This window comes from Chiroxiphia lanceolata, chromosome 5 (assembly GCF_009829145.1).
Source record: "Chiroxiphia lanceolata isolate bChiLan1 chromosome 5, bChiLan1.pri, whole genome shotgun sequence".
Lineage (NCBI taxonomy): Eukaryota > Metazoa > Chordata > Aves > Passeriformes > Pipridae > Chiroxiphia > Chiroxiphia lanceolata.
Genome location: NC_045641.1, coordinates 29,420,180 through 29,447,608, shown reverse-complemented (window position 1 = coordinate 29,447,608; position 27,429 = coordinate 29,420,180). Strand labels below are relative to the sequence as shown.

At 39.1% G+C, this 27,429-nt stretch overlaps 1 protein-coding gene across 2 annotated transcripts in view; it reads right to left on the bottom strand.

The window, feature by feature from the left end:
* PDZRN4 (PDZ domain containing ring finger 4) overlaps window positions 1–27,429 on the bottom strand; it is a 240,369-nt gene that overhangs the window by 30,734 nt on the left and 182,206 nt on the right. For both annotated transcript variants that reach the window (XM_032689495.1, XM_032689496.1), the window contains 2 exons: window positions 14,549–14,802; window positions 12,616–12,718 (listed from right to left, as the gene is read on the bottom strand). In XM_032689495.1, coding sequence (XP_032545386.1) covers window positions 12,616–12,718; window positions 14,549–14,802 — 357 coding nt within the window. The remainder of the gene's footprint in view (window positions 1–12,615; window positions 12,719–14,548; window positions 14,803–27,429) is intronic.

Below are 27,429 nucleotides of genomic sequence, written 5' to 3'. Positions count from 1 at the left end.
TATCAACCTGCACCTCAGGAAGTCTTCCATCATCTCCATATCACCATTGGCGAATCAGAGCTCAAATCAGTCCAGCAGTTTAATTACCTAGGTAGCCTCATCTCCTTGGATGGTAAGACTGATGGAGAGATAGACAACAGGTTAGCAAAGGCATAGAGTGCTTTCGGAAAGCTTCATAGAAGAGTTTGGCAAAATAAACACTTGAAGAAAAGTACAAAAGATCAGTGTTTACAGAGCCATTGTGCTGTCTACTCTCTTATATGGATCCGAATCATGGGTCATTTACCGCCACCACCTGCGACTCTCAGAACGCTTCCATCAACGCTGTCTCCGTAGAATCCGAAACATCCACTGGTCAGATTATGTGACTAACACGTCTGTTCTAGAACAAGCACCAGTTACGAGTATTGAGGCCATGTTGCTGAGAACACAGCTGTGTTGGGCAGGACATGTCTCCAGGATGAAGGACCTCCCTAAGATCTTGCTTTATGGTGAACTTGCCACCGGCTGCTGCAAGAGAGGAGCCCCAAAGAAAAGATACAAGGACTCCCTGAAACAACATCGCAGCCTTGGCCATATTGATCATCATCACTGGTCTACTCTGGCCTCCAATCGGGAGGTCTGGAGACACACCATCTATAACGCTGCTGCTTCCTTTGAGAACGCACGCAGGATCACTCTCGAGGAGGAAAGACAACACAGAAAGAACCGTGTCTTGTTGATACCACCTAAGGAGTCTTTCTGCTGTGCATTTTGCAACTGAACCTGTCTGTCTTGCATTGGCCTTTTTAGCCACCTGCGAGCTTGTAGCAAATGTGGGTAGAGCCCTTCCCAAATCTTCATTCATGAAGCCTAGCCATGATGACTTAACTGCATGCACGTATTTTCCTACAACATATATGGATACATGTTTTCTCCTGCTTGAGACATAACACCCCTTCCGGTATGTTTTGTACTTGAGAAAAGCATGAATTATTGCTTTCTGAGTAGAGAGATCCACGATGAACTGCTTATATGTAGTATTTCTCAGCAGTCAACTTCAGTTCTCACATTGGTTTTTCACTCAACAGGAGTGTGAATTTGCAAGGATACAAGAGGAGGTTAAAGTATAATTAGCTAGATGATAATATGCCACAAAGGGTTTCCTTTTCACTAATCTTAGATCATATATTCTCAGTTTCCTCTCATTAAACAAAGTAGGTGGAAATATCACAGGCAAGGCAGAAACTGAACCTTTTGGTAAAATGAGATAAGCACACTGAAGTAGTAGCTATTCTATTGTGCAGTGTGTGTAAATATACGAAATTGTCACATTGGCTCGCAGTACTAAAGGAGTACTTTACATTTGGACAGTTATGACAAAACATAAATATATATATTATTACAAGTATTTGAAGGGGTAAAAAATTGACTTTTCATTAAAGTTCCTATTCTGACTCCCATATTAAAACTCTTTGGCTTTCAACTTTGAAAAATCAGAGACAGACCTAAGGAATCCTTGGTTAGCGCTCCTTGAGGGTGGGGAGAAGAAACCCCTCAAACTTTACCAGTCCAATTTTTTTTTTTCTGTTGACACTTTCCAGAATCTGTTCTCCAATTTGTTTTCCAATGACAATAGCTCTGACATAAAATGTTGGAATGAACCTTCTCTTGGTTATCAGGTAGGAATACAGCACTCCATGTCTGGCTAGAAGTCCATTACCTAATTAGGGAGCTGGAGTATATCTCCTACAAGGGGAAGCTAGGAGAACTGCATTTGGTTAGCACTTTGAAGAGAAGTTACCTTCTTAATAAGGAGATCTTATTGCTTCTTTCAGGTGCTGAAGGCAAGAGTCCAGAGAAGTCAGAATCAGACTCTCCCTTGAGGCTCACTGTGCTAGCCACATGAGACAACAGACATGAGTTGCTACTCAGAAATTCTAACTAGATATTTAGCTAGAATTATTTAGTTATTGACTACCATGAGGGTAGTCAAAGCCTGGAACAGTTGTTTTGGGAAGTTGTAGACTGTATACTGCAAAACATACCAACTATATATCTGCTGTATAATCAGCATCCATCTCTTTGCCCCTCTTCAATAGGGTCTCTGCAATTTCTGGACTTGCCTCAAATAGGGGTAATTGAAAGTAACTTGGAAAATTTAGAGGTGATATCTACTGCAGGAAATTGGACAATATTAGCACATGCCATCAGTGCTAAAATCTTTACAGTGTTGGAAATTAAGGACTGAAGGGGATCCAACACCTACAAATGTTCTATGTACTTGGAAATCAGTCTCCGCACTTGAGACTATCAGATATATCCTTCTCTGTCCGTGAATGTCCTCTTTGATACTGTGGAGTTTTCCTGGCCCTAATGGTACAAAAACATTCAAATCTGACATGCTTCAATGGGTAGAAGAAAACCTGTTGAAAGTGAGAATTCTCACAAGACCAGAAACTTCAGGTCCCCAGAAGATCACTATTCCTCTTCCAAAACCCACATGTTTCTGATTACCAATGCTCTTGAATTCAATAAAGAGCCCCTTCATAGCTTAGAGTTGTTTCAAAATGGCAGCAAGTGCCTTTTTCTAGACAAAACCCCAGGAGTTTATGGGTTGTCATAGCTGCAGTTCAAATCAGTTGAGAATCATGTGGCATAGTTAGTTTTCACGATACAATAAATTAAATAATAAATTAAAACAATACAACACAATAAACTTCACCTACTGCAGGTAAAATCATACTTTATATTTGCTGTATTTCAAAACGTTACTGTCCGGTACTTGGCTCTGTAAACATCATTGTTACTTCTGCCTGACTGTTTTGGGCTTGAAACATGTCAGAAGATTTATTTGCCTCATCAGCACTTTCTAAACACCCAGGCAGCCAATTGAAATGGGGAGGTATAACAGATGTGCCAACATCTGCTGCCGCAAGCATTTATCTGGACAGCAGAACATATAACTGTAGATCCAAACTCCTAACCAGTTACAATTCCATGTGTTTGGACAGTGTAGATCTACAACTGTGTGAAGGTTATATTGGCATATTAATTAAATCAAGTTGAAACTGTAATTACATTTGTGAGATATACCGTCCTGTAATTCAGTTTATGTCTTTCAGACACAGTAAATGTAAAATACTATGAAAAAGTTAAATTTAAAGTTGAACTTAGAAATTCTTAAAAAGCACTATTAAAATTCCATCCAATCCATGCTCTTTTTTACCTTGAGGTACACACATATTAAAATATGTATAGTTAAAAAATGCAAATTTGAATCACAAATTTGTGCCTATAAATCAAGCATATGAAGCAATAGGCAATGACTTTCAAAACACATTTTTATTTTCCTGGCACCAAAATGAGGTCTATGGGCACCATATCCATGCTGAGTTTCAGCTGTTCAAACTTCTGTTGTACGTGGAAATGTCCTCCACCCCCAAACACATACTTGTGTAGGTTGGTAAAATCATGAGATGAAATACAAAGCAAACTCATCACCTGCTTTTTTGATGCACAATACAGTTTCACCTGCATTGCTGCTCACCAAACCATGCCCTCCAGGAATGACTATCACATTCTCTTTGAAGAGATCCCTCATTAAATAAAAAAGCAAATTCTCAGAGAAAAGGCCTCTCCTGGTTTTTTTTGATTTCTTCTCTGAAGGCACAGCATGCATAATATTGAAACCTTGTTTAAAGTCCATTTTCTTGTAAAAGGTTCCCTCTTGCTAGGGGGATTCAGCCCATGCTTCCTGTGCTCTAGGATTTCCTAGGATACTAAGCTTTAAAATAGTGACATTATAATAAGCTGGTTAACATGACTTAGGCTATTTTTAAAAGAACATGTAAACTAAATTATTTTCTCCCATCTTTTGTCTTTATAGCTAGATTTCATGCCTCCAAGACGGACTACATGAACATTCAAGTAGAAGGCATATGAAAAATAGCATTAATAAAACCCTTAGAAACATTTTGACTGTAAAGCATATATGGAGATATGTGGGCTAATAATATAAGAACTCTCTAAACAAAGAATTTCTCCAAACCAGAAGATTTATAACCCGCAGATTACCATAAACATGAAAATATTGCCAGCACCCTTCTCGTTCTTCACTGAGTGAAAAAACACATACCATATGTTGTAATGTTGCCCAACAATAAAGTGTTGCTGAACTATAGTCACTTTTCTTCATTTTCCTGGAAAAACATAAGCTCTGACAACAAGGAAAAATTTTTATTACCTTCCAGGTGAAATAAGAGTAACTCTGTGCTTGTTTTATGAAATCATGAAACAAAATGGATATCACTGACTTGATATATTTTCCTCCTGTTCTAAAACACAATAAATGGTAATAACTTTGATAAATTTGTCCATGTCAGTTTTTTGTCTTTTTCTCCCTAGTCTCTCACGATCCTCTGAAGTTGTGGACTCAATTCAAATCCCTAAACTGGGATATTTATTACTTAGGGGAAGTGAGATGACAGCAACTTCATTGGCTTTGAATGTCAGAATTTTGTGATGACATACAGTAATACACTCAAAATCAACAAACAACTGTGACAGAAACTACCCTGAATCCTCTTCTGCTTAAATGACCCACTGACTAGCAAGGAAGAAGAGTGATTTAATGGCCAAAAGAGAGATTACAATTAAAGGTTCCTGGGTTTTGCTGCCAGTTCTGTCACTGACTGACTTGGCAAGTCTTTCAATACAACTGTCCTTAGCTGACCTGCTTGTGAATGCCTGTAGCAATACAGGACATCATAACTGAAGAAGCTTAGTAGAATGGTGTTAAGCTTAATTAATTTTTACTTGAAAAATTAATTCAATTCTTAAAAGACAAATAAAAAATTGAAAAGAAAGGGCTGCTCCTTCTACCAATCCTTTGCTCATTTACAGTGTACAGTTGGCCACAGTTAGGGAGAAATTCCCTATTTATTATTGTCTCTGTGTAAATTATAATCATATAAATTCATGGATATTTTAAAAATAAAAATGCCACTGAAATACATAATCTTACGCTGTTGTATGCCAAATGCATGCTAAGAGTCTTCTTTTAATTATTACACAATGTTATTCAAAGAAATACAGCAAAAAAAAATATTCCAGTGCCACTTTTCCCTTTTAACTGTGACCTCTTCCATTTTTAGTCAATAGCAAGAGTCAGCTGGATCACAGGCCAAGTGTTAGCAGCTCAGAACTCCTTTTGAGTTAAAAGAAAAAAATCACAAGGAAGGGTTTTATAAGCCCAAATCACTGTAGTGCTTTCTTGGGTACAGCTGAAACTCTAAGATCTATTTACTTGTCCAAGAGTTTTCCTCACAAACTTTTCAATTAATACCTTCAAAATATAGTCCATTTTTTTCTCTGGATTTGTATGATACAATAGGAAGAAAAAACCCTAATCACTCCAAGACTCTCCTAAGCAACCAAGACCACAGATTATAGGCACACACACCTGCTCTCTTCCTTCATGATACTTATCAGTGGATGTTATATAATAAGAAGAATTGCCACAAAAAATCAGAATAATGTGTGTGTGTCGGTAAATGTCTTTATACCATGGGGCATCCACAATTCAGCCATAATCGCTAGGCAGATTATGAACTGATGGTCAGAAAATAAACATAATGCACAAAGTCTCACTCCTATAACAACAGGCTGAGAGAGTTGATATTATTCACTCTTGAAAAGAGAAAGCTCCAGGGAGACCTCAGAACAGCCTTCCAGCACGTAAAGGAGGGCAACAAGAGACTTGGAGAGGGACTTTTTACAAGGGCATGTCGTGACAGGACAAGGAGTAATGGCTTTAAAATGAAAGAGGGCATGTTTAGATTACATATTAGGAAGAAATTATTTACTGTGTGGGTGGTAAGGCACCCAGAGAAGCTGAGGATGCCCCCCTCCTGGAAGAGTTCAAAGTCATGCCGGATAAGGCTTTGAGCAGCGTGGTCTAATGAATGGCCCATGGCAGGGCAGTTGGAAACAAATGATCTTTAAGGTCCCTTCCAACCCAAACCATTCTGTGATTCTAAGATGAAGTCCCAGCTTACCTAAGCCCACTCTGAGATGTCAGATCAGCCCCTCCACCACAACAGCAGCTGCATAAGGTAAGGCATGTGGTGAGAAGTATCTGCTTTTCCACTGAAAATCTACACCACAGCAAGCCTGTTCCCATTCCTCTTACCATACCAATCATGTCAGATGAGACTGGAAAGACACAAGCTTGTCCAGCATTTCAGCTCTTCTAAATTACAACACCCACATCTATTAGGATCCTTTTTTCTTGAAACCTTCCCTTCTAAATTATGTCTGGTGGTTGCTAAATTCAAAAACTGCCTTTTATTTGGTAAAGGTTATTTTTTTGATTCATCCCAAGTTTTAAGAAGTTCAGGGGGATAAAAAAGACCCCAATCACTGTAGCACGTGCAGAAAACAAGCACAGCCTTACAGCAAGTCACAGAGGTATTAGAGTGGTTTTTCCCCTCCACATCACTGTCATCGTTCCTCAAGATGCCTGGAACTTGGTTTGAGGCATACCTACCAAAACAAGGTTTTTCTCTCTCTCTGTCTCTCTCACCCCTTTATACTACCAAATAGAAAACATGACGTAGTAGCTTTGCAGAGAATTTCCATGCTACATGTAAGGAATTTCTAGAAAACTCTTATCTAAGAAATATTTTCCATTTTGATGGTTATACATCTTCTGGGTTAGCTTCATTGTACAGAAACACTCATCAGGTAACAAAACAAAAGAACCTGACTGCAGCAATCAGTAGTGCTGGCCATGTGTGCACAGAAGCTGTTGCCATAAAAGCTGTTTGTTCAGGTGCTAGCAATTGAGGAGGAGCTTTAATTGCATGGCTGCAAGCTCTTGTAATGCTCACAGAGGGGTCTTTGCAGGCTATCACAGCTCTAGAGGGTGCTGTTACAGGCTATGAGCTCAGTAATACTCATGTTAAAAAGGCTCTAAATATGTATTTACAAGATAGACAGATCTATTTGGTTTACTGGTTAAATAATCTATGTGTTGAAAAGGCCTTTAGTAGGAATTCACCAGGCAGGTAGGTCTCTCTTGGCCTATTACAGCAGTGGTGGGTGGTTCAGAATGTCACTGGAGACCACACTTTAGTGGCCCATGAGGATGTCAACCCATAAATACTTATAGGAGTTAAAGTACCTTTATTCACATAAGCAGCCTCACTCAGACTACTAATCTGAACAAAATTACTCCTTCTTTAGTTCTAAGGAAAAAATACCAGTAAAATCAATCACTGTGTAATGACACAGAAACGGTAAACTTGAATTTGCTCCTGAAATGCCTTCCCTCATCATAATGGGATGATTGTTACTGGAAGAGTGAACTGATGTGTTAGTGCAGCATTGCATCTAGTGCAATGCTCAGATACGGTAAGAGAAACAAAGAGAACAGGATAAAATTTTGCCCTATGCAACTTTTAAGTGTCCAGTGAAAAGAGGTCTACACAAAACCTTACTCATAGCCAATTCCAAAAGGTTTCTAGCTTATCTCTCTTCATGGCTCAGAACAAAATCTTAAGAGTAATAATTTTTTGCCCAGAGGTATTAACCAACCCTCAGAGCACTACGGGTTGCTCTGCTTAGGAGGAGGTACTGATGATGGAGTAAAGCAACTTGCATATGGATATTCTAATTTCCAGAAGTCCTATTTTCTAGAACATAAGAGGAATCCAAATAACATCTGTGTAGTTTCTAGCTCATGCTCCAAGAGGGACAAATCTCACATGGCATCTTCTCAAAATACTATGCTCTTTCATGGCTGCTGTTTCCTGCAAGAACTCTTACTGTTTCATTGCCTGGACTCAAAAGGTTCCATAAAAACTGACCACAGAAAGATTTCACCTGCACATGACTCATGTGCTTGTCTGTTCATTTAGTGACATGCACAAACTACCTGAGTAAGAAAGTAAAATAAAGTAGCTCAATGATTTCTAAGATGTTAAGTGAAGAACATCAGAGTACCTTGTAATTTCATATAGGGACAACTCTACCCTTAGCAACCTTTCCCAGGTACTAGTATCCATACTGTCCCAATCTGTCAGCACTAGCATTGCCACACATTAAAACTCAAGTCATCAGACACAGTCAGGCTCACACAATAGCTGCCATTCTCCCTTTTTCACTCTGAAAATGTTAAACTTGGCATGGTGGACTGTTGATGTGGCTTGTTGATGAGCTGTGTCATTGTACTGAAACAATCACTTGTGCCTAAAAATGAGAACATTCAGAGCTGGAAAGTCTTTTAGGCAATTATTTCGGTCTCCTTTGGACATCCACATAACTAACATCCAACCTCCCTCCAAAAAAACCCCTCAATTCTGATAAAAAACTTCAGCCTAGTCTTTCTCATATATGCAACAATAACAGCTACCTCAACCCACTGCTATTCCTTGTCAAGGATATCTGCTTTTGCTGTTTGCAAGAAGCATTCAGCTGGAAATATAAACCTTTGCCTATCTGTGATATATGAGTTTTTAAAAGCTGTAATCCCCTAGCAGAAAGCAATCACTTCCAGTTTTGCTTTTGCTCAGAAGCTACTTCAGTACACGCATGGTATGAAGGTCTCTGCCCTTGGATAAGGAACTGTTGACTAAACAACACTACCAACTTGTGCCTGCTTGTAACATCTTATTTCCTTCTGCCTCTCTCATTGAAAGGCAGTCCCCTTGGACTGAATATGTAGGACATATCCAGATATCAGTGATGCTTTCTTTTGACCAGCTTTGTCTTTACAACATTCTTTGGGGTTTTTCTTCTACCTATTTTTCAACTGTTCCACCATTTAAGTGACTCTGGCCCCTTAATTTCTATGTTACTGCTAATGTTCCAAACCAAGTATATGATGTTTCTGTCTCCTGCACAGTGGGTTCAGAAACGCTAGTTAATAAGTGTAAATCCATTAACTTATTTGCTCCTTTCTAGCACCAGTATCCTCTATTCTTCTTGCAAGAACAAATTTTAGAGCCACGTTTAACATCAGATTAAACAGAAGCTGTGATGCTTTTAACCCTTTCACCTTATTAGTACCAGCAAGTGTGACATATACTCTAAAATCACATGACATAATTCCAGCAGCACAACAGCCACTCACAGCCAGGCTGGGTGGGTTTTTCCTGATATCTCTGGCTCTCTATCAGTGATATTGACTACAAGTCCAACTGACCATTTACAAATCAGTCAATTCCTTCTTAAAAGTCATGATTATCTGGCTATGCCAGAATTGCAAATCTTTTGATCTCTTTCTGCCAGTACTGACTGATGCTGACTCTGCCCCCATCCCAACATCTACAAACAATTTGGATTCCTTTTAGGGCAATTTTTGCAGCAGCAACATAAGGATGCTCAAGTTGGCTATCAGCAATCCTTCATCATCTTCCCAGACATTTGTTTAAAGCATGGTACTGTATGGAGCCTAATGAGCTTCCCTGGGAGTTCATCCTTCCAAGACAATTGGCTCTATACTTGAGTTCATTGCACTGTGACAATTTGAGCAGAACCCACTGGGCTTTTTTAGCTTACAAATGGAGTAGAAGAGTCTCGTAAGTGTCTAATCCTACCAAATCCACTGCAAGTACAAGTTCATATCCCCAATATGGGTTATTGTATGCGTAACTCACATACTTAAACACGTATTTCTAAGCAAGTTCCAGACTGATCAGAGTTTTTCAGGATATTCCCTTTCTTGGAAAACATTATTGTTTACAGTAGCTCAGTTGCTAGTCATATTATTTCCTTATTTTGCATTTGCATCTCAGAACGGAGATATTCTTAATTTACAAACCATTTCTAGGACAGGATGAGATGTTGCGCTAGTTCTTTTTCTGCTCACTATCTTGTTTTAATTATTTTCTGAAATCTCCAGGTTCGGCTTTAAATCCATTTAAAAATTACTGAGTTTGCCATGGAGACCTGCGAGCAGCTTATCTGCATCCTTTTCGTACAATGGGAATGCTAATATGCATTTTAGAAACTGAACCACTCTCCTGACACCAGGTAGGTTTTTTGCTGTGTGTGATTAGCTAAAGTTCACACCAGAAAGTTGTTATGAAGAAAAAAACAAAGACAAAATCAAGGAGCACTAATACAATCCTCCTTCTACATACAGCACACTAATAACAATAAACCTCTTTTCCCTAAACACACGAGAAATCAAATAGTGTGAAGTAGAGAACACTGTGCTTCTTCCATCGAGCCTGCAGACTGCAGGGTGGCATGCACAGAGCTTCTGCACCTCCTCTTCTTTCTGCTTTCACCCTTAGATGGTGGATGGACAGTGATGATTTTAGAAGTTATCTTCCCAAGTCCTGAGCATTTTTCCCCTTCCCTGATGCGAATGCCACAGTAAAGCAACTTGTGCAGCTGTGCAGGAGATTAGATCAGGCAGCTGGGCTAGGTTAAAATCAAACCTTCTAAAAATCTATTTAAAAAAATATTGGATTACTTCCCACAACTGTTTCACAGTAAGTAACACTGGCATAATCGAGGAGCCAAAAAACATCAGGGCAAGTCCTTTCATACAGGAACTGAGTGGCCAGGTACACCTGAGCCAGTACCGTTGTAGACTGTGACAGCACCGGACCATCGCCTCTGCCCCGTTCACTGTCCTGCTGCTTCTCCCTGGAACTGGCAAGAGAAGCTAGGAAGTTCCTTTTGACTCTAAGATTTTTTTTTTGAGATGACATATATATGTCTGAGAACAATGCTCTTGGTTTTTCCAGCTCCTTACTTATGGTATGGGAGCTTACTAATGAGTATTATTAATTGGTAACAACCAATGAGTAGCCTAAATCATAATATTACCATACCATCTTAAATTTTGGGAATGCCTTTCATGTTTAGAGCTCTGTTAATTAAAGGCTCTGAGATTCTTTTATTTCTCCTACAAAATTTTCACATTTAGTAGAAAGCATTCTTCTCAAAGGAGTCTAAGACATTTCCTTTCCTATATAGATTTCACTTGAAACACTTTATTTCAGTCGTTCAGCGAATTTGCCTCAGGCAACTGAATCACAGCTGACAGCAAACTAATGACTATGATGGTGTGATTAGTAGAGATTACAGGCAACAGAGAACACGCCAAAACATTTGCTGTTGTCACAATGCTTATGCCAGCCATTATTAGGGATTAATAATGGCCACAAAGAGGATTTGATTCCACCAGGTAGATCCTTTAAAAATTGTCACTGATATTCTGATTAAATGGTGAAAAATATTTTTATTTAACCATTTTTTAAAATATTCTTTCTAGATGCTTACATTACCAATTTATATTTAAATATTACCATAAAAATAGTTTCTATTACATTTAAGAAACAAATAGCATGACCAAACACACTTGATAGAGAAATTTAATATTATATTACACATGGGCAGTCAAAATAGAACTTAAACTCTGAGACTTATCCTGTAAGATACCACAATAAAACTCAACTGGAAAGAAACAGCAAATCCCTAGCAATGACTTTTTGAGGAGTTCAAATATAAGTTTGCTTGTTCTGATGAGATTCACTAAGTAGATGTTATTTGATTTTTCTGCTTCCTGGGGGAAGAACTTCAGATTCCTCAGGCTGCTAGAAGAACAATGGACTGAACTTGCAATTGAGCATCTTAGCTGCTAAAACCAATAAAAGTGAACTCACTGCATATTTGCCAAAGCTTTTGCCATTCATTTAATTTCCAAATGTCATCCAGTTATATGAAACCTTTAAAAAGGTTTCTTAAGGCAGAGCAAACAGATGAATAGGATGTTTTTAATCTTGTATTAAAGATATTTAATTATTTATAACCACTCTTATTTAAAATACAGTAACTTGAACCTATGCAAAGACTCAGCACTGTTTAATAATAAAAAGAACCATCTGTTTCTTATGCCTGTCCCTATAAATATTTTGTTACTGGATGACAGTGGAAAACATGAAAAGCTAAGGACTGACTGACAAGCAGATTATTTAGATATTGAAATGAAAATCCAATGAAGAGCAACATCACTAATCATGTTATCATTTCAGGAAGCCTCATATAATGGTTTTCTAGTGACTCAAAAACACATTCACCCTTGTCACTGGAGAGTGCAATACATTAATAGCAAAGGGAGACTTGTGGTAGTGAGCACAATTTCTTATAAATGCAATACTTACAATGTCAAATATCAAAGAGCAAGTAATAGAAATTATATTCATTTTCCAATTTGAAGCGTGATCTTACAAACACTCAAGTACACATCCAAGACTGATCTCTAAGGCATAAGATATAAGGACAATTGATTCTTAAAGTTAGAGGCAGGGGAAAAGCAATCAAAATTCCAGTGACCATTTTTAATTCTTCCCTGCATGAAGTGGGAACATATTTAGTAAGACTCCTAGACTTGTATGTATTCACCCACTGCAGAATTTTGCTTTCGTATTTCACATGTTTACCCTAACCCCTGTAAATCCTGTGACATTACACAGGTATAAGATAAAACAGTCTTTGGTGCCGATTTTTTAAGAAGTATTCCCACTCTTCATTTTCTGAGAGAAGCCTGCTATCAGCTGTGTAAATGCCATATCTGTAATAACAGAAAGAGAGGCTGAAGTGTGCCAGTGATCTTACCTCATACTCAAAGTCCTCTGCTCTATCTGCATCAGCAGGCAGGCTGGAAAGGTATTCATTACCTTCATAAAATTCATGCTCCACCGGGTGAAGAGAATGGCAGCTATGTGGAACAAAGCAGTACAACAGCAGATGAGGCAACAGGGTTTTTTAAAATTAAAATGTGATAAAAAACCACATTTCTTTGCCGTTTTCTCATCTCAGGACTGCCACTCTGAATGGCGTGACAGCCTGAAAGGAACTCCACCAAGAAGCAGCACAGGCTGTTTTCTTTTCAAAAGCTCGTGCTCTGGCTGAGTTCATTTTTCTGGGTTCATCTTTTGTCAGATTTGACAAAGGGTGATTTCTTAAAAGGGTCTGGTTTGGGCCAAAGCATTTAATTGTGACAATTTGGAATTCCTTACACTTATAAAGGTACCTAACTCCAAAATTCACATGCTGCATCACAGCTGGGGGCAACTCACTAGTTCTGGTCATAGTCGTGAACATCCACGGTCTGGAACCCACACCAGGCTCACAAACTGTTCAAGAATTCACATAAAACAACTTGCATTATCCTCTCCTCTTAAAGTGGTAACAGGGTGGTGAAGTGCACTTGAGCAACCGCACACTTAAAATGTCAGGAAACTGCACCGTTAAATGGGCTTGGTACACAAAGAATGAGGCCTTTACAATAGCTTTAGACCCAAGGCTGGATCCCAGCCATGCAACACTCAGTGTGGATCTATCTTAGCAGAGGTAGAAAACTCTTCTCCATGCTGAGGGCATGGGAACTTCAATCACAGTAGCCTGCAATTTGGTAATACACAGTAACGACTCAAAAATACACATATCATGTTCCTTGCTGTGCAGCAGTTGGCAGTAAGCTCAATCCATCTTACCTACAATTTCTAAAAATGGACCTATATCAAAGTAAAAAGTGATATATTCTCCATTTCCATCAATTCTGCACAGATGCACAACATGATAGCAAGTCAGTGAAAAAGCTCTAGGGCTATCATAGTTTTGCTGGCTACAGACAGAGGGTCTGTAGGATCATCTAGGGTCGCCCATTACATGATGTTATTCACGAGGTGGAGTCAAAAGAGGAAGAACTCTACACCCTATTTATGTATAAGCACTACCTGCTGGTGATTGCATCCAATTCAGTTCCAAAGAACTGAACTGATGGATAATTTCATTCATATAATTTGCCATATGACAGGTGAAACTATTGCAGGATAGAAATTGTGTGAACAATTTCCCTTGCATTTCTGAGACTTTTGCCTTGGCATGGCTGGGTGCAGACAGTAAAAAGTACTACGCCACTAAGATGGCTACGGGAGCTAAAGCTAGAACAAAGGTGGATTTATGCCAGATGCCAAGGAGGAGTTTTGGCAGGTGAATAAAGTTTTCTCATCTCCTGTGACCACCTGTTGTGATCCAAGTAGCAGTGGACAGCATAGTATGTTTTCCTTATGTAACCAATGTATTGTGAACAAGAACTAAGCGGTATGAAGACTATATATTCTGTCTTTCTCCTAATAAAGCTGACATACTGTTGATCCTAAGGGTTTGTGAACAATATGTTCATGCCTCTCCATCAGTATGAAACTGTAGTTTTTGACCTCTATATTTTTGGAATTGTTTTGGTTTTGATAAGGGGATCTTCATATTAAATAATTTGTTTCCTTGATATTTTTTTGTAAGAAATTTGGAAGAGCAGAAAACAACAAGACAAGCTCTTTCCAGGTTTGAAGAAGCCTTTTTGGTACTCTGGAACCCAGAAGAGTTTTTCTTCTTAACTGTCATTGAAGTCTGAATGGGACAGCGGTTATCAAAGTCATTTGTAATTTATTTAAAGTGTTCCTGGCGCTTTTTCAAAAGAAGGCTACAAGCTACCACTGCAATGCCTCAATCCCACAGGTAAATAGCAGAAAAACATAAATCATACCTGTCTGAAAGTAGAAAAGGGCAGATATCAGGAACTGGTGGTGTGCAAGGCCTCAGTTTGGCCAGAGCCATAATGTGCTCAAAAGTAATGTCAGTCTGAGTGCTGGCATCCATAAGCTGAACATCCTGAGAGCTACTATTAGCTTTGCTAACTGGGGCTCGTCGTAAAACCTGAACTACAATTGGCTCCTTGGCATTGCGAAAAGCTTCCACTGCTTCTTCATGAGTGGCCTTGGAGAGGTCCTTCCCATTGACCTGGAGAAAAGCAAAAAATGTAGCAAAGGTTAGAGAAAAAGCAGCACAAAAATATGGATGTAAAATATAGGAGATGAAATACTTGTGTAGTACATCAAGCCACCTGATGACACTGACCAGACTGTATTTTGGTATGCATGCAAGAGGGAAGATACAGCTGGGAGAAGAAATAAATTCTTTAATCTTTGCAAGACATTAGAAATTGTTAGAACCCTTCCATAATTGTCCCACCCAATGGAATCCAAACACAGGAAAGAAACTACAATATTTAGAAAGTAATGTAATATTATTTCTCTCATGCTATTTTATTCATGTCATAAAATACATATAAAAAAGGAGGGATACCTTTAATTTTGAATTTCATCATTTTCTGTGGCATGCAAATGTTTTAAGGATTTCAGGCATAGCATTGCTAATAATGCAGATGTCAATAAACATGTCTCTGATGTCTAAAAAGAAACAAGGCCAATTTTCAATGTTTTGTCACTTATCTGCTGTGGCTATTATACAACCATTAAGACCAAAGATAGCAAGACTTGACTGATGTCGTCAGCTGCTGCTTTTTTAAGGAAAGAGAAATCTAAAACAAACTAACTGAATAAATAATTTGCTATGAACAGGAAAATAATAAACCTCCCAGTCTAGATGAGGCCTTAGGCTATTAAAAAAGGTAACTGCAAGGACAAATTATGCTAAATTCATATGAATTCAGGTTTTTAGGGCAAGATTCCCAAGTATTAGCCCACCACAAAATGTGAAGGCTAATTTGTCAATGGCAGTCAATAGCTAAGCCCTTGGACATAGGGTTGTGCACAGAAAACACTATTACACTGTTTCCAGAGCAATGGAATCACTGTTGACTGCTGTATGGGACCCAACTGTTTTGAGCTATGTGGAAATGAGGTGATCCTGTGCTGGGGTAGAAAGGCAGGGTTTTCTAGTAAGAACTGTGTATATCTGAAGGTACCAAAACTTGATTAAGATTTATGCACCTAGGAAAATTTCTACACTGGCAGCAAATCAGAAATAGGATTCTACTGCAAGTTCATGTCCAAATAAACTTTGTTGTATAGACAATGAGTCATAAGACTGCTTAATGAACTAAGACTAAACCCTCTCCAAAAATGGTACTGACTTTTTGCCAACATTTGCAAATACTGGTTGAAACAAAAATTTATTTGCCACATCATTCTTCCATTCAAGAAATTCTTGGAACTTCCTTGTCAAAAAAGAAAAATACAAACAAGTACAATGTTAGCAAACTTAAAAGAGCCTCAGTAACTTAGCAGCCTTCAGCAACATTTTGGGGCAGCATGTTCAGCCATAGTCCTGTCTATCTGTGTGCATGACTGTTATACTGTTGAGCATTAACTACACGTATATATCAAGTCAATAAATTTCTGGAGTATGTGCTCAAATACAGGGTCGAACCATCTTTCCTGTGACATAACTTCCAAAGAAGCAGTGATTTCATGTCCATATTACTCATTACACATTACTCATAAGGACATGCAAAAATGAGGATGGTAGCATAGCCACCAATGTAAACATTAGCCAATCTTTCTAACTAACCATGATGCTGTATGCAGTGATGAGAAGGCTAACAATTTTGAACAGATTTCTATACACAAAAAAGCTCAAAATTCCCTGTGCTGAATGTCTGGGATACTCAGAAGTTCCATACCGCTGCAACCTAGACAGTGATCAGGTAATAGGAACAGCAGTTAGCTTGGTCACCTAAGTTCAAGGTTTCTCTGATGACTGAAGCCAAAAATATTAAGATTTAATGTTATAATTTTATTGCCTAAATTATTCTCCATCACATTATAACCTTAGGTTACATTAATCTAAGTTACATGGAAAAGTATCAGTGATATCTAAGAGGAAGAGCCAAGGCAGTCAAAGAACAAGTTATAAGAAAACCAAAGAAATTTACCCAAGGAGAGTGCTTCTGTAAACACTTTCCAATAAGTTATGCTGCCAAGGTGTTCAGACTCAGCCCCATCTAACAGAAGCCATTAGAGATAAATCTTCAAGCCTGGGTCTTCTACTCACTCTTCAGTTCTAGTCTCTGCTTCATTCTTCTTTCTATATCAGATCCTACCGAGGACACAATTTTTCAGTTTCTGCAGTTTTTGTAACAATAGTGTCCTATAGCCTCTCTGAGGAACTCTCATTCCTAAGGCCCTAAGAACAGAAAAATTACTTTCCTAACTCCCAAAACCCTTTTGATACTTTTTAAGCTTCGGATAACTATATGGTGTTTCTCCTAGAAGTAAATGCTTGGGAATAAATACCATATAGCACTGTTTCAATTTTTTCTCTACTCAAGTATAAAACCCACAATCCTTCTGTATCCCAGCTGAACCACATGGATTTTGGCACAAGCTGACCATTTTATCACAGATCCACACCAGCAAATCAAAAAGATAAAAAATACAAAATTACATTATTAGTTTTTTTTTTTTTAAACCAGAAGCTCTGTTTATTCACATCAGTCAATACTTATCACTTACTCTATGGAAATAGACATAAATTCACAACAATGCCATTTACATGCAAATTTTATTTCTAAAGATAATAATATTTTAAAATCACATGAATGTGAAAAAATCGCAAAAGATACACATTTTCATTTATCCTGGAAACCTATGGTTGACCTCTATTTTCATTTAAATGCCTGTTTAATCTGAAGACTTTAAAAACATTCCATGCTTTATGTTGGTTTCCTGTGAAATACAAGCACACTGGACCCAATACTTGTTTAAATTGTCACTTGAAGTTTATCAACACACTTTCTCGATCTGCATAAAGGTCACATAATTTATGAATGCCGCCTTTCTCAGAAGAAAATCTATAGCTGAATTACTATGTGCTGGCAGCTGTCCTGCCCACTTGGGGCTGAGGAGAGTTTTTTTAAAAACCTAAAGCCAGTACTACAGAGGGGGTTGGAAGCTCCCTTCATGCAGCTTCTTTAAGGATTTTCAGCCTCCTGCATTATCCCCCAACTTAACACTCACATATAGTTACCCTGGGAGCCACAGACAGCTGAGCACTTATTTACAGCAAGCCATTTACAGGTTCTTAGTGGATGATTAAATAAATTCCTTGCCTAGGAAAGGTTACTTTCAGTGGAATCCAGGGTACTATTTTAAGTGGATAGACAAATCAGTCACTTTTAACAATCAACACAAAGACACGGGAATACATTTGTTGTAGCAGATGGGCTAATTAATCCACAAGCAAGTTGTGAATGTTAAGTAAAGAATATATCTTTTCTCATGTAAACCATCCTCTTGCCCTGTTTGATTATGCTTTTGTTTAGTGATTACTTTCCCCCACCCCTCACATTCCCTCCTCCTGCCCCGCCCTGCTATTGGACACACTGCAAAGTCTGGGCCACTTGTCAAGGTCTCCCCCAGAGTGTACTAGTGGCCACTGTCTGGATCATGGCCATCCCCTTTGGATTCTTGCTTTAAATCCAGCCACATGCAAAACTTCATCAGCATCAGAAAATAAACAAGGAAATGGGCTTTGTCTTTCATGCAAACATCGACTGACTTTGGCCAACTGCCACTTCCCATGCCAGCACCACTATACATACACTTATTCCCACTCACAAAGAGATGGACAGAAGAGAAGGAAGGACAGGACTGAGTAACAAAACATTGACTACAACAAATGTAGACAACTGGTTGTTAGGTTATCCTCACGTTATGAGTTCTGAAGAAAAGATGAAAAAAAAATCAGTCCTTTGATGAAGACTGCTTCCAGGATTTAAGTGCCTGTGACTGAGAACTTAAACTGCCTTGTCTGTCTTCTAGCACTTTTCTGCTTTGATAATTTAGTACAGGCCAGAATTTTTGAACCAAAAAGGCCAGAAATGTTGATATGTTTCCTGTAGTCTTTACTTTTTCCATATTAAGAGAAAAATTTAAAAAAAGGAAAAAAGGAAGAAATATGTATAGTCACGTGAATGCAACCATCACAAAAGGTGTTGCATTAGCAGCTCATGAGATAAACCTCCTAACCTTAGCAAATATCTGGCATATGCAAGTTGAAATTTAAGATCAATTCTGCTGAAGTAAAATCCTTTCAGATGCTTCATTTATTCAGTTGAGGCAACGGGACAAATAAAGGCATGTTCTACAAGAGCAGAGATGTCTAGACATAAGGCTTTCCTAGCAAAATGACAGAGATGCTGTCTGACTTGATGCTGGAGTTCACACAAAGCTCACCGTCCTAGGGCATTTCAACACCAATACAGAAGATGCCGCTGACCTGACAGGTGCTAAATCTACTTTCATCACAGCAGTCCTTTCACCTTCAATCTCTCACCCTAAATACACCCAGGCTACCACACCCTTGGTGCATCCTTGGACAGCAGACTGGCACAAAGATTGAACACTGTCCCAAAGTTTGACCAGTCCTTCTTTAGGACAGGAATTTGAGCCCTTCCTAACTGCAGGCAACAGAAAAAAAAAGAACAAAAATATATGACCTTCCTCCCAGACTTAGAGCTTTCAGCACATACAGACTCTAGAAAACTTCCATTGCTGAGGAGCAACAGCTGTGAGGCCCCGTGGGCAGGACAGGGCAACACAGCACATGTGAGTTACCAGTGACACATATGCCAAAGAGGACACTGCAAGTCTTCTGATAACACAAATGTGATAGCTCATCTACTGAAAGGGTATTTGACACACTGACCTTTTAGGTTACAGTTTAGTACTAAACTGCAAGTTAATCTGAAAGATGGCAAATTCAGCCATTATCCAAGAGCACTATCTCAGTCAGGGTTCACACAAGTTCAGAAAAAGGGACAACTTTTATTACGCTGGTTAATGACATTTTCTCCTCCTTAGCCAGATGAGTTAAACGACATTTGTTCCAGTTTGATCCTTTGCTGCGCTGACAGCAAAATCTTGTCATCCCTTCTAAAACCTACACAAGCTGCTGAACATGCAGGCTCTGGCTGCTTCCCTCAAGCTGAACGACAGGCTTGTAACAAGAATTACATCTCCATTACCTGTAGAGCTGAGCTTTGTGCTGTTCAATAGCCTGTGTGGTTGGTTCAACAATACTGAGTAGACCCAAGCCATGCACAGTACTACAGCCCTCTGTGTATCTCTGTGTTTAACCAGCACTACTTCCAATTCCCAGTATTTAGCAGAAATCTACTAATATGGCTGAAAAGCCTATGGGTAAGCCTTAATCTAAGTAAGACAAAATAAATGCTACAAAACCTGGGAAAACGTAGAAATATACTTATTTCCATTCTGTAAAACTTCCTCTTAGAGGGGACAACCCAGTGACTTCTCAGCAATTTTGATCATTTAAACAGCAGTTTTCAGAAAAAAAAGCACCCTTCTTTCAGCTGACCTCAGGACTATGCTCCTTTTTGTCAGAGTTGTTCACCATGATCAATGCATCTGAGGGCAGGTCTGACTTTTATGGATAGGACATTAAATAAATCTCTCACAGCTTCTCTCTGTGAAGGACATGACACATTCCCAAAAGACCCCAGCAAAGACCTAGACACTGCCTGGAAGTATTGCTATACTAGGGAATTCAAAAGATTTTTAAACTGAAGTGGAAAAATTCCCCAGGTAGATGTACAGGGAATGGACAAATAGTTCTCATCACAACTACAGTTAACTATAGCAAACTAGTGAGCAAGGTAACTAATATGGATGAGCTTGTGCAACTTCAGTTCTCCAACAAACAGAAACTCATTTAATATCTTTATTCTCCGTGACTTTACCTTCTCGACCCAGTCATCTCTAACTAAAAACCTCTACTAGAAGAATTGTCTCCCAAAATTCTGTGTGCAGAATTGTGCTCCATGTTTTGAAAGAAAAATCAAGTCTATTGTAAGCAAAGCAATCACTGAAGATCCCCCTTAACTTTAGGAGGAGGTTTGGAGTTTTAAATAAAAAAATTATTGACTGTCTAATTGCATTTATGGTACTGAGTATAGGAAATGGATGGTGTTTTAGACGCATGCCTATAGGCTGCTTCCAGCTGGCTGAGTTAGGCATAATGATCATTCATCACAAATGCCTGTGAGCATTTCAATCTCCTCCAACAGTGTATGGACATTTCCATGCTTAAAGGCTCTGTGGATTTGGGCCCTCACCTTGGGACACCTCTTAAAAAAACACTTAGATGATACAGTTCACATCTCCAGGATAATTATGCCTGGCCCAAGTTTAAAATCACTACTGAACTAGCAGGTTTAATTTGTGGCCAAAATTAAAACCGAATTTCTGCACTTCACAACATGAGGCTTGGCATTCTGTGTAACTGGAAAATAGGCCCTCCAACTCAGAGCTGTGTGTTAGAGCAGTGCACATCTCACAAAGATCCTTTCAAGTCCTTTAATGCTGATGTCCAACAACATCAGAACAGCTCAGAAAGCACGGTTCAGAAAGCACAGCAACAGCTCAGAAAACATTCACTTGCGTTTTGGAAGAGAGAATGTAGTATTATCTGCTGTTCTCTTGGTTTGTGTTATCTGCAATTTTCTTGGTTTGTGAGTAAATGAAAACACCAAATTAAATTTAAGAATCACTTTATTAGTTTCAGAGTGAGCTTCCCAGAGACAACAGCAGCTACATATGCATTTGTGATCAGCTGCTGTTATCCTTTTCTGACTCCATCAATCTGCCCAACAGACCTGTGACTAGTTGCAACAGCCATTTTTCTCGCATCCTTTTCCAGCTAGTACTTCAAGTCTCATTTTCCTTTCCCTTGCTTTACTACCTATGGTCTCTTTCTCTTAGCTGCCAGCTTTTCTCACTCTGACACCTTCTCTCAGTGTGGACTCTTCCTTACTCCCTAGAAGTCTTCTTACTCTCATGCTTGCTGATTTCAGTGCCTTCCATCTTTCCTTTCCTGATCTCTTCTCCACAAAGACCTCCCACTGGTCTCTCACTGAACCTGTTCCCTACCCTCAGGTTGGGAACACTGGCACTTGTCATCCTCCCATGCTGACAGCTGGAGAGCCTGAACCCCTGTGAGGTCTGCCTTCACCAGCACCTCCTGGTACCAACACGAATGCTCAGCTAACCCAGATGGTAATGCTGCAAGGCTGGGGTGTATTTACTATGCAAATTGCTTTTAATATTGATAAACAGGTTTTCTGATGATATTAAGATTCTGCCGAGGGCAATAAAGACTAAACTAGTTGTGGCATGCATAAAATACGTTGTGTTACTTCTTGATATAATTAGACCATCATTTATTACATTAATCATTGCAAATTTTTTCTATTTATGGATAGGGCATTAAATAAATCTCTCAAGAGATCTACCACATACAGCAACTCTTTTATGGTGGGGAGAATACAATAAAAGGTCAATATGTGTGCTCAGAACAAACACTTTTTATCTCTAAGCCCTTGCACTGAATGCTGTATTCTCCTGCGAACTTCATGGTGTCCCCGCTCTATCAGAAGCTGACTCTCCCGTCTCTCTTACAAGGTATGTATTTTTCTCAGGGAACAGGCTCTTCAAAAGATAGTTGTCATTAAAGTTTTAGGAGATCAAATTAACAACATTCTTTAATCATTTGCAATTCCCAAAGAATAATGGAAGAGGCTGAATGGCAGATGTCAAGACTCTGTAAACAATGTGTAGTCACTTTTTTCCTTTTCAGGGAATTATATTCTAGGTTTCACTAACAGAAGAGTTTCTCTTCTAAAAAAATCCCCCACCCTTTCATGAACTCAGCCACGGCTGGCATCCCACATGAATGTTACACTTATCACTGTCATAACAATTCATCCACATACAGACGACTGAAACTCCTGGTCTCCTCTGAACTGAGTAGTTTAAAAAGATAGATGGCTGCCTTCTGGCTAATTGTGGGAGTTCTTTCATTACTATAAAAAGACTTTTTATATCTCAAGTGACTTTATAAGCAGTGAATAATGAGACTTAAAGTCTTGGAAAAGAGTCTACTGATCAAATGCTAGGATAACTTATGGGCACAGTGACCTTTTCCTCAGTAAGATACTCCAAACTGCTGCTGTTGGCACATTATTAAAATTTCCCATTTAAGGCATGTAGTTAAGCACAAGGCAGACTCTATTTTTTTAAGTTTAAGGTAGCATAGCAAGAACTAGAGGTCTCCCGGCATGGAGGACTAACTCCCAGTCACTCCAGCTGTGCAGGAGCAGGACAGATGGCTGTAGTAGTGCAGGCAGCTGGCTGGGTCTCACTGCCCTGCTCCCGACTGCACTGCCAGCACTGGAAACCTGCTTCCCCTGTGCCACAGTGATCCTCAACCCAGCAAGGGAGCACCTTTCTGCCAGCATGTCCATCAGCAAGCACCAGTACACTGGGTTGGCTCCTAAGAAGCTGCAGAGAAGAGCAACCAACAGCGCATTGCCTCCAGCCTATCTGGTAAGTGGAGTTGCGCCCTGGCCAGAAGGGTGCTCCATGTGCCAGCATTTCACACTGCAAAACTGCAGCAACATTAAACCCAACATCAGAGCACTGAGTCAGGTCCCAGCCTGGTTGATACTCTGGCCAGTTCCCAGGTTCTGCCACACATCTAATGCAACCCAATGTCCTGCTGGGATGGCACCCACACGAAGTGCTACGGTCAGAGTGATCCCTAAATGCATCTGCACTGGCTTTTTTTAATGAGTGTACAACAGACTAGCTCTACTTTAATATGCATTTTTTACCGTGCATCTGTTTTAATTTTCATCTTGAAGGAACAGAAAAGGCTTCTCCTCTTTGGAATAAAACTTGGAGGGTCTCTTTCATTATTTTCCCATTCTTCTCTCATGCTGCCTTGACACTCATTTGACACTGTTGTTCTTCATTGATTTTCATGGCTTTACTCCAGAAACAGCATATTAGCAGTTTGTTTTGGCATAACAGTACTTTCAAAAATTCCTTCCAATATTTTACAGGACTAAATATTTAAAAAATACTTTTGACAAGCTCACATGTATTTAGATTTTCTCAGACATCGGGGCTGAAAAACAAGAGATTACAATTAAGTTTAACTTCATCCTATCTCTGAAACATGGCAACTTTCTTGATCTCTTTTTCAAAGAACAAAATGAATTCAGAGGAACCACCCATTTCATAAAATGAAGCGAGCGATGGGACCTTTCCTGCCATTCAAAAGTTCATTAGATGCTTTGGTACCAGAAAGTTCCCAGTAGCTTTTAGGAAAGCTTCGTAGCAATTTTTATTTGAACACCAAGAGAAGAGCTGTAAACTTTTAGTTACACACAATGAACACAAATAAACCTACATGTAGAGGCATTGAAAAGGGATTTGATGACATATATTTATGACTGTTTCTTCCCTTTTGTTTTTCTCTCTCCTACTCCAATCCTCCTTTAAAGACTATTTATTCATGTAAGATTATTTTTCTACTGAATGACGGCTTACTGCACTGACACAGAAATATTTTAGGTTGCTTCTTTCTAAAATTTAATTGCCACATTCCTTCTTAGGAGGAAAAATGGTAAGGGATGTGAATATCAGTACCAGTTTAATTCTATCTTATTTATACAGCACTGTGACTGTGTACGTGCCTTCAGTAGTAAGAGCTGCAGCTCCTTCCTGGCTGAAAATCAATTACAGCTGCTATTTCTGTCCCAGTGTTTCCAACTCTACTCTTTCTTCTAGAGTGTCTCCCTCCTTCCTCCCTCCATATCTCTGCCTTCCTTCACCACTTCCTTCCCCTGTTTTATTCCACTTGCCTCTTTGGCTTCCCTCCGTTATCTTTCACTTGCTTCTTTGACTTCCTTTATCTTCTTGGGTTTGCTCTCTGCAGAATTAGCAGCAGCAACCACTCCTGTACAGCTTTAGTATTTAATACCTGCAAAGGGAACCTTCCCTGAACGAAATCTACATGGGAAGTCCTCCATATCACCTTCAGGAGAGAATGAAGTAGCTGGCTCATTTCTCCAATGGACTCTCCAAAAATCAGCAAAGGGCAATTTCTGAGGAAGTTCACACAATGCTCATCAGTTTCCTTTTCCCAGGCAATTCCAGGTGTATGGCAAGTCTATCAGAGCTGCAGTTCGAGCTCTCCAAAGGCACAGCAAGACTGTTAAGGTCCAAATGGCTGAAAAATACATCAGGGGAGCTTATATGTGGCTGGTAGCCAGGGCTGTGCTGTCGACTCACCACTGAATATGCTGAACCATTGCCTTACAATACCACAAATACCACTGAAATACAAACAGATTTTGAAGAATTTCTTTGTCAACTCTTTGGAAAAAAACCTGGTCTTTGGATACATGTGGGCAGTTCCTGCTGCTTTCAATTGCCATGCATCAACATCAGATGATGCAGTTTAGCATACAGAGCAGAAAAGACCTTTGGATATCAGGAACAGAGTAATTCTTTCTGTTCAGAGCAACAGAACTATCCTTTAATATATAATGAGATTATCTGACAGGCTTTGGATTATCTTATTTGAAAGCAGCATGAACGACTTAATTAAAACACTGAAAAGAATACCACAATCCACACTTTATACCTGCTATACTTATGTATTTGGAAAAAAAAAAAAGCCTAGGAGCAAGGACTGTCTTTTTGGTTATATAGCATCAAGCACCACAGAGCCTCCAAGTAAGTAGGGCCTTCTAAGTACTGCTGTAGTAAAACAATGACTAAACATTCATGCTGAGAATTTAGACAATGAATTATACCCTTTTATATAAAGTTTATGGCCTAGACAATAAAAATACTTTAACCATGGCACACTGTGGGATATCAAGACAAGCCCAATGTCATCTTCACTTTTTCTCATGAAGGAAGTCCTTTTAAAAATTAAGTTTTCTTTTTGCAATTTATATGACATTTCATAAAAGAAAACGATAGACACCAGTGAAAGAAGAAATAAGACCCTTTGTTTTTTATATTATATATTATAAAAGAAGTGGTAGGTGCACATGAATTCTTGCTGGCAATATACAGATTATATACACAGGATTATTTTATAAAGGGAGATGTAAGTTCCATATGTGCTCATAAAATAATGATTACCAGAAGGCAAGAAACCATGGTAAAATATAAAATATCTATGCTGTGCACAAGTATAGATTAGGAGCAGTGTGGCTAGTGAGCAGCCCTGCAGAAAGTGATCTGGGGTTGCTGGCTGACAGCAGGCTCACTGTGAGTCAGCAGCGTGCTGATCCTGGGGTGCATCACCAGCCTGTCAAAGGAGGCAATTACACCGCTGTATTCAGCCCTGGTGAGGCCCCACCTGGAGTGCTCTGTGCAGTTCAGGGCCCCACCATCTGAGAAAGATGTGAAGGTACTTGAATTAGATGATCCTAGTAGGTCCCTTCCAACTGTATTTTATTCTAGTCCAGTCTAGTCTATTCTCACAGAAACCAAAATATGATGTTGCAACATCACAGCTTGTAAAATTCTTGTTTGTTCTTTATATAGGAGGCAGGCAGGGAGCAGAAGCATAGGCTTGCAACTGGATCAATATGCTGTAGTGAAGTGCAAATTTCAACCACGTCCTATGTGTTTTTACAACTCAGATGTACCTCAATTCAAAGGTTTCTTCTTGGCTTATTTGTTGAAAAGGTTATGTTTTAAAATGGTTCAGTTGAAGAAAAGTGTATTTTCCCCCTTAAATTTAAAGTCAAATAAGTTCTTGCTTCAAAATCCACACCATGTAGGACTTGAGTGTAGCTTTTCTGTTACTGCTGATAGATATATTCTTTAAGAAAGCCAGGTTCCTTTAAACTTTCATGGTAAGCTGGCTTTACAAACCAGTAAAGTAAAATGTCATAGCATAAAGTTATTGGTGAAAAGAACCGCATTTGAAAAGCAGAGATTTCCAATAAATTGAGAAATGTCTGAAGCCAGCTCAAAATGGCAGGGCCAAATTTAAACAAGCCTTCCCCACCCGAGGAGAGGCAGACAGGCATAAATCATTCCCAGCAATCAATTCTACTATTTGAATTCATCCTGACACTTGTTGGGCTCGGTTGCTGATGTGGAACCATGGCAGAAAGGCCAGGCCACTGGGGAAATTTGGCCAGCGTCCACATCTGACAATGAACCACCCGACCACAGGTCTCCAACCCTTGTATCACTGTTCTTTGTTCCAAGCATAAACCATTTTGTCTGCTATGTTTCAGGTCTGCCATTTTAAAGAAAATTCTTTGATTACTATTCATATAAGAGATGGGAAATATTGGAATGGTACAGGTTGCTTTTCAGGCAGACAGTTTAAAAATAAGCCTGCCAAGTTAATATTCATGTTTCTGTTTCTCACTGTGACTAGTTTGCAGTTAATTATTGATATTGTTAGACAAGAAAGAAAACATCTGAGAAAAGGGACTGTAGGTTTCTAATTCTGTGAAAATTCTGTGAAAATTCAATATTTGCATACATTAGAAACAAATTTGCTCTTAATGGAGATTGTCAGAGAAGAAGATTTTTGTGGGGAAAAATTTGCATACTGGCCTTGAGTGCTTTTCTTAATACCAAATGGAAATACTACTCTCAGTTGTCAGCATGTTAAGTCTCACGAAAGCACAGTTAAGGTAGCCAGTGCTATCTTACAGATATTCAGAATGTGCATTTTTTCCCCACCTCCCCCTGTAAACTTCACCCTTAGGAAAACCCA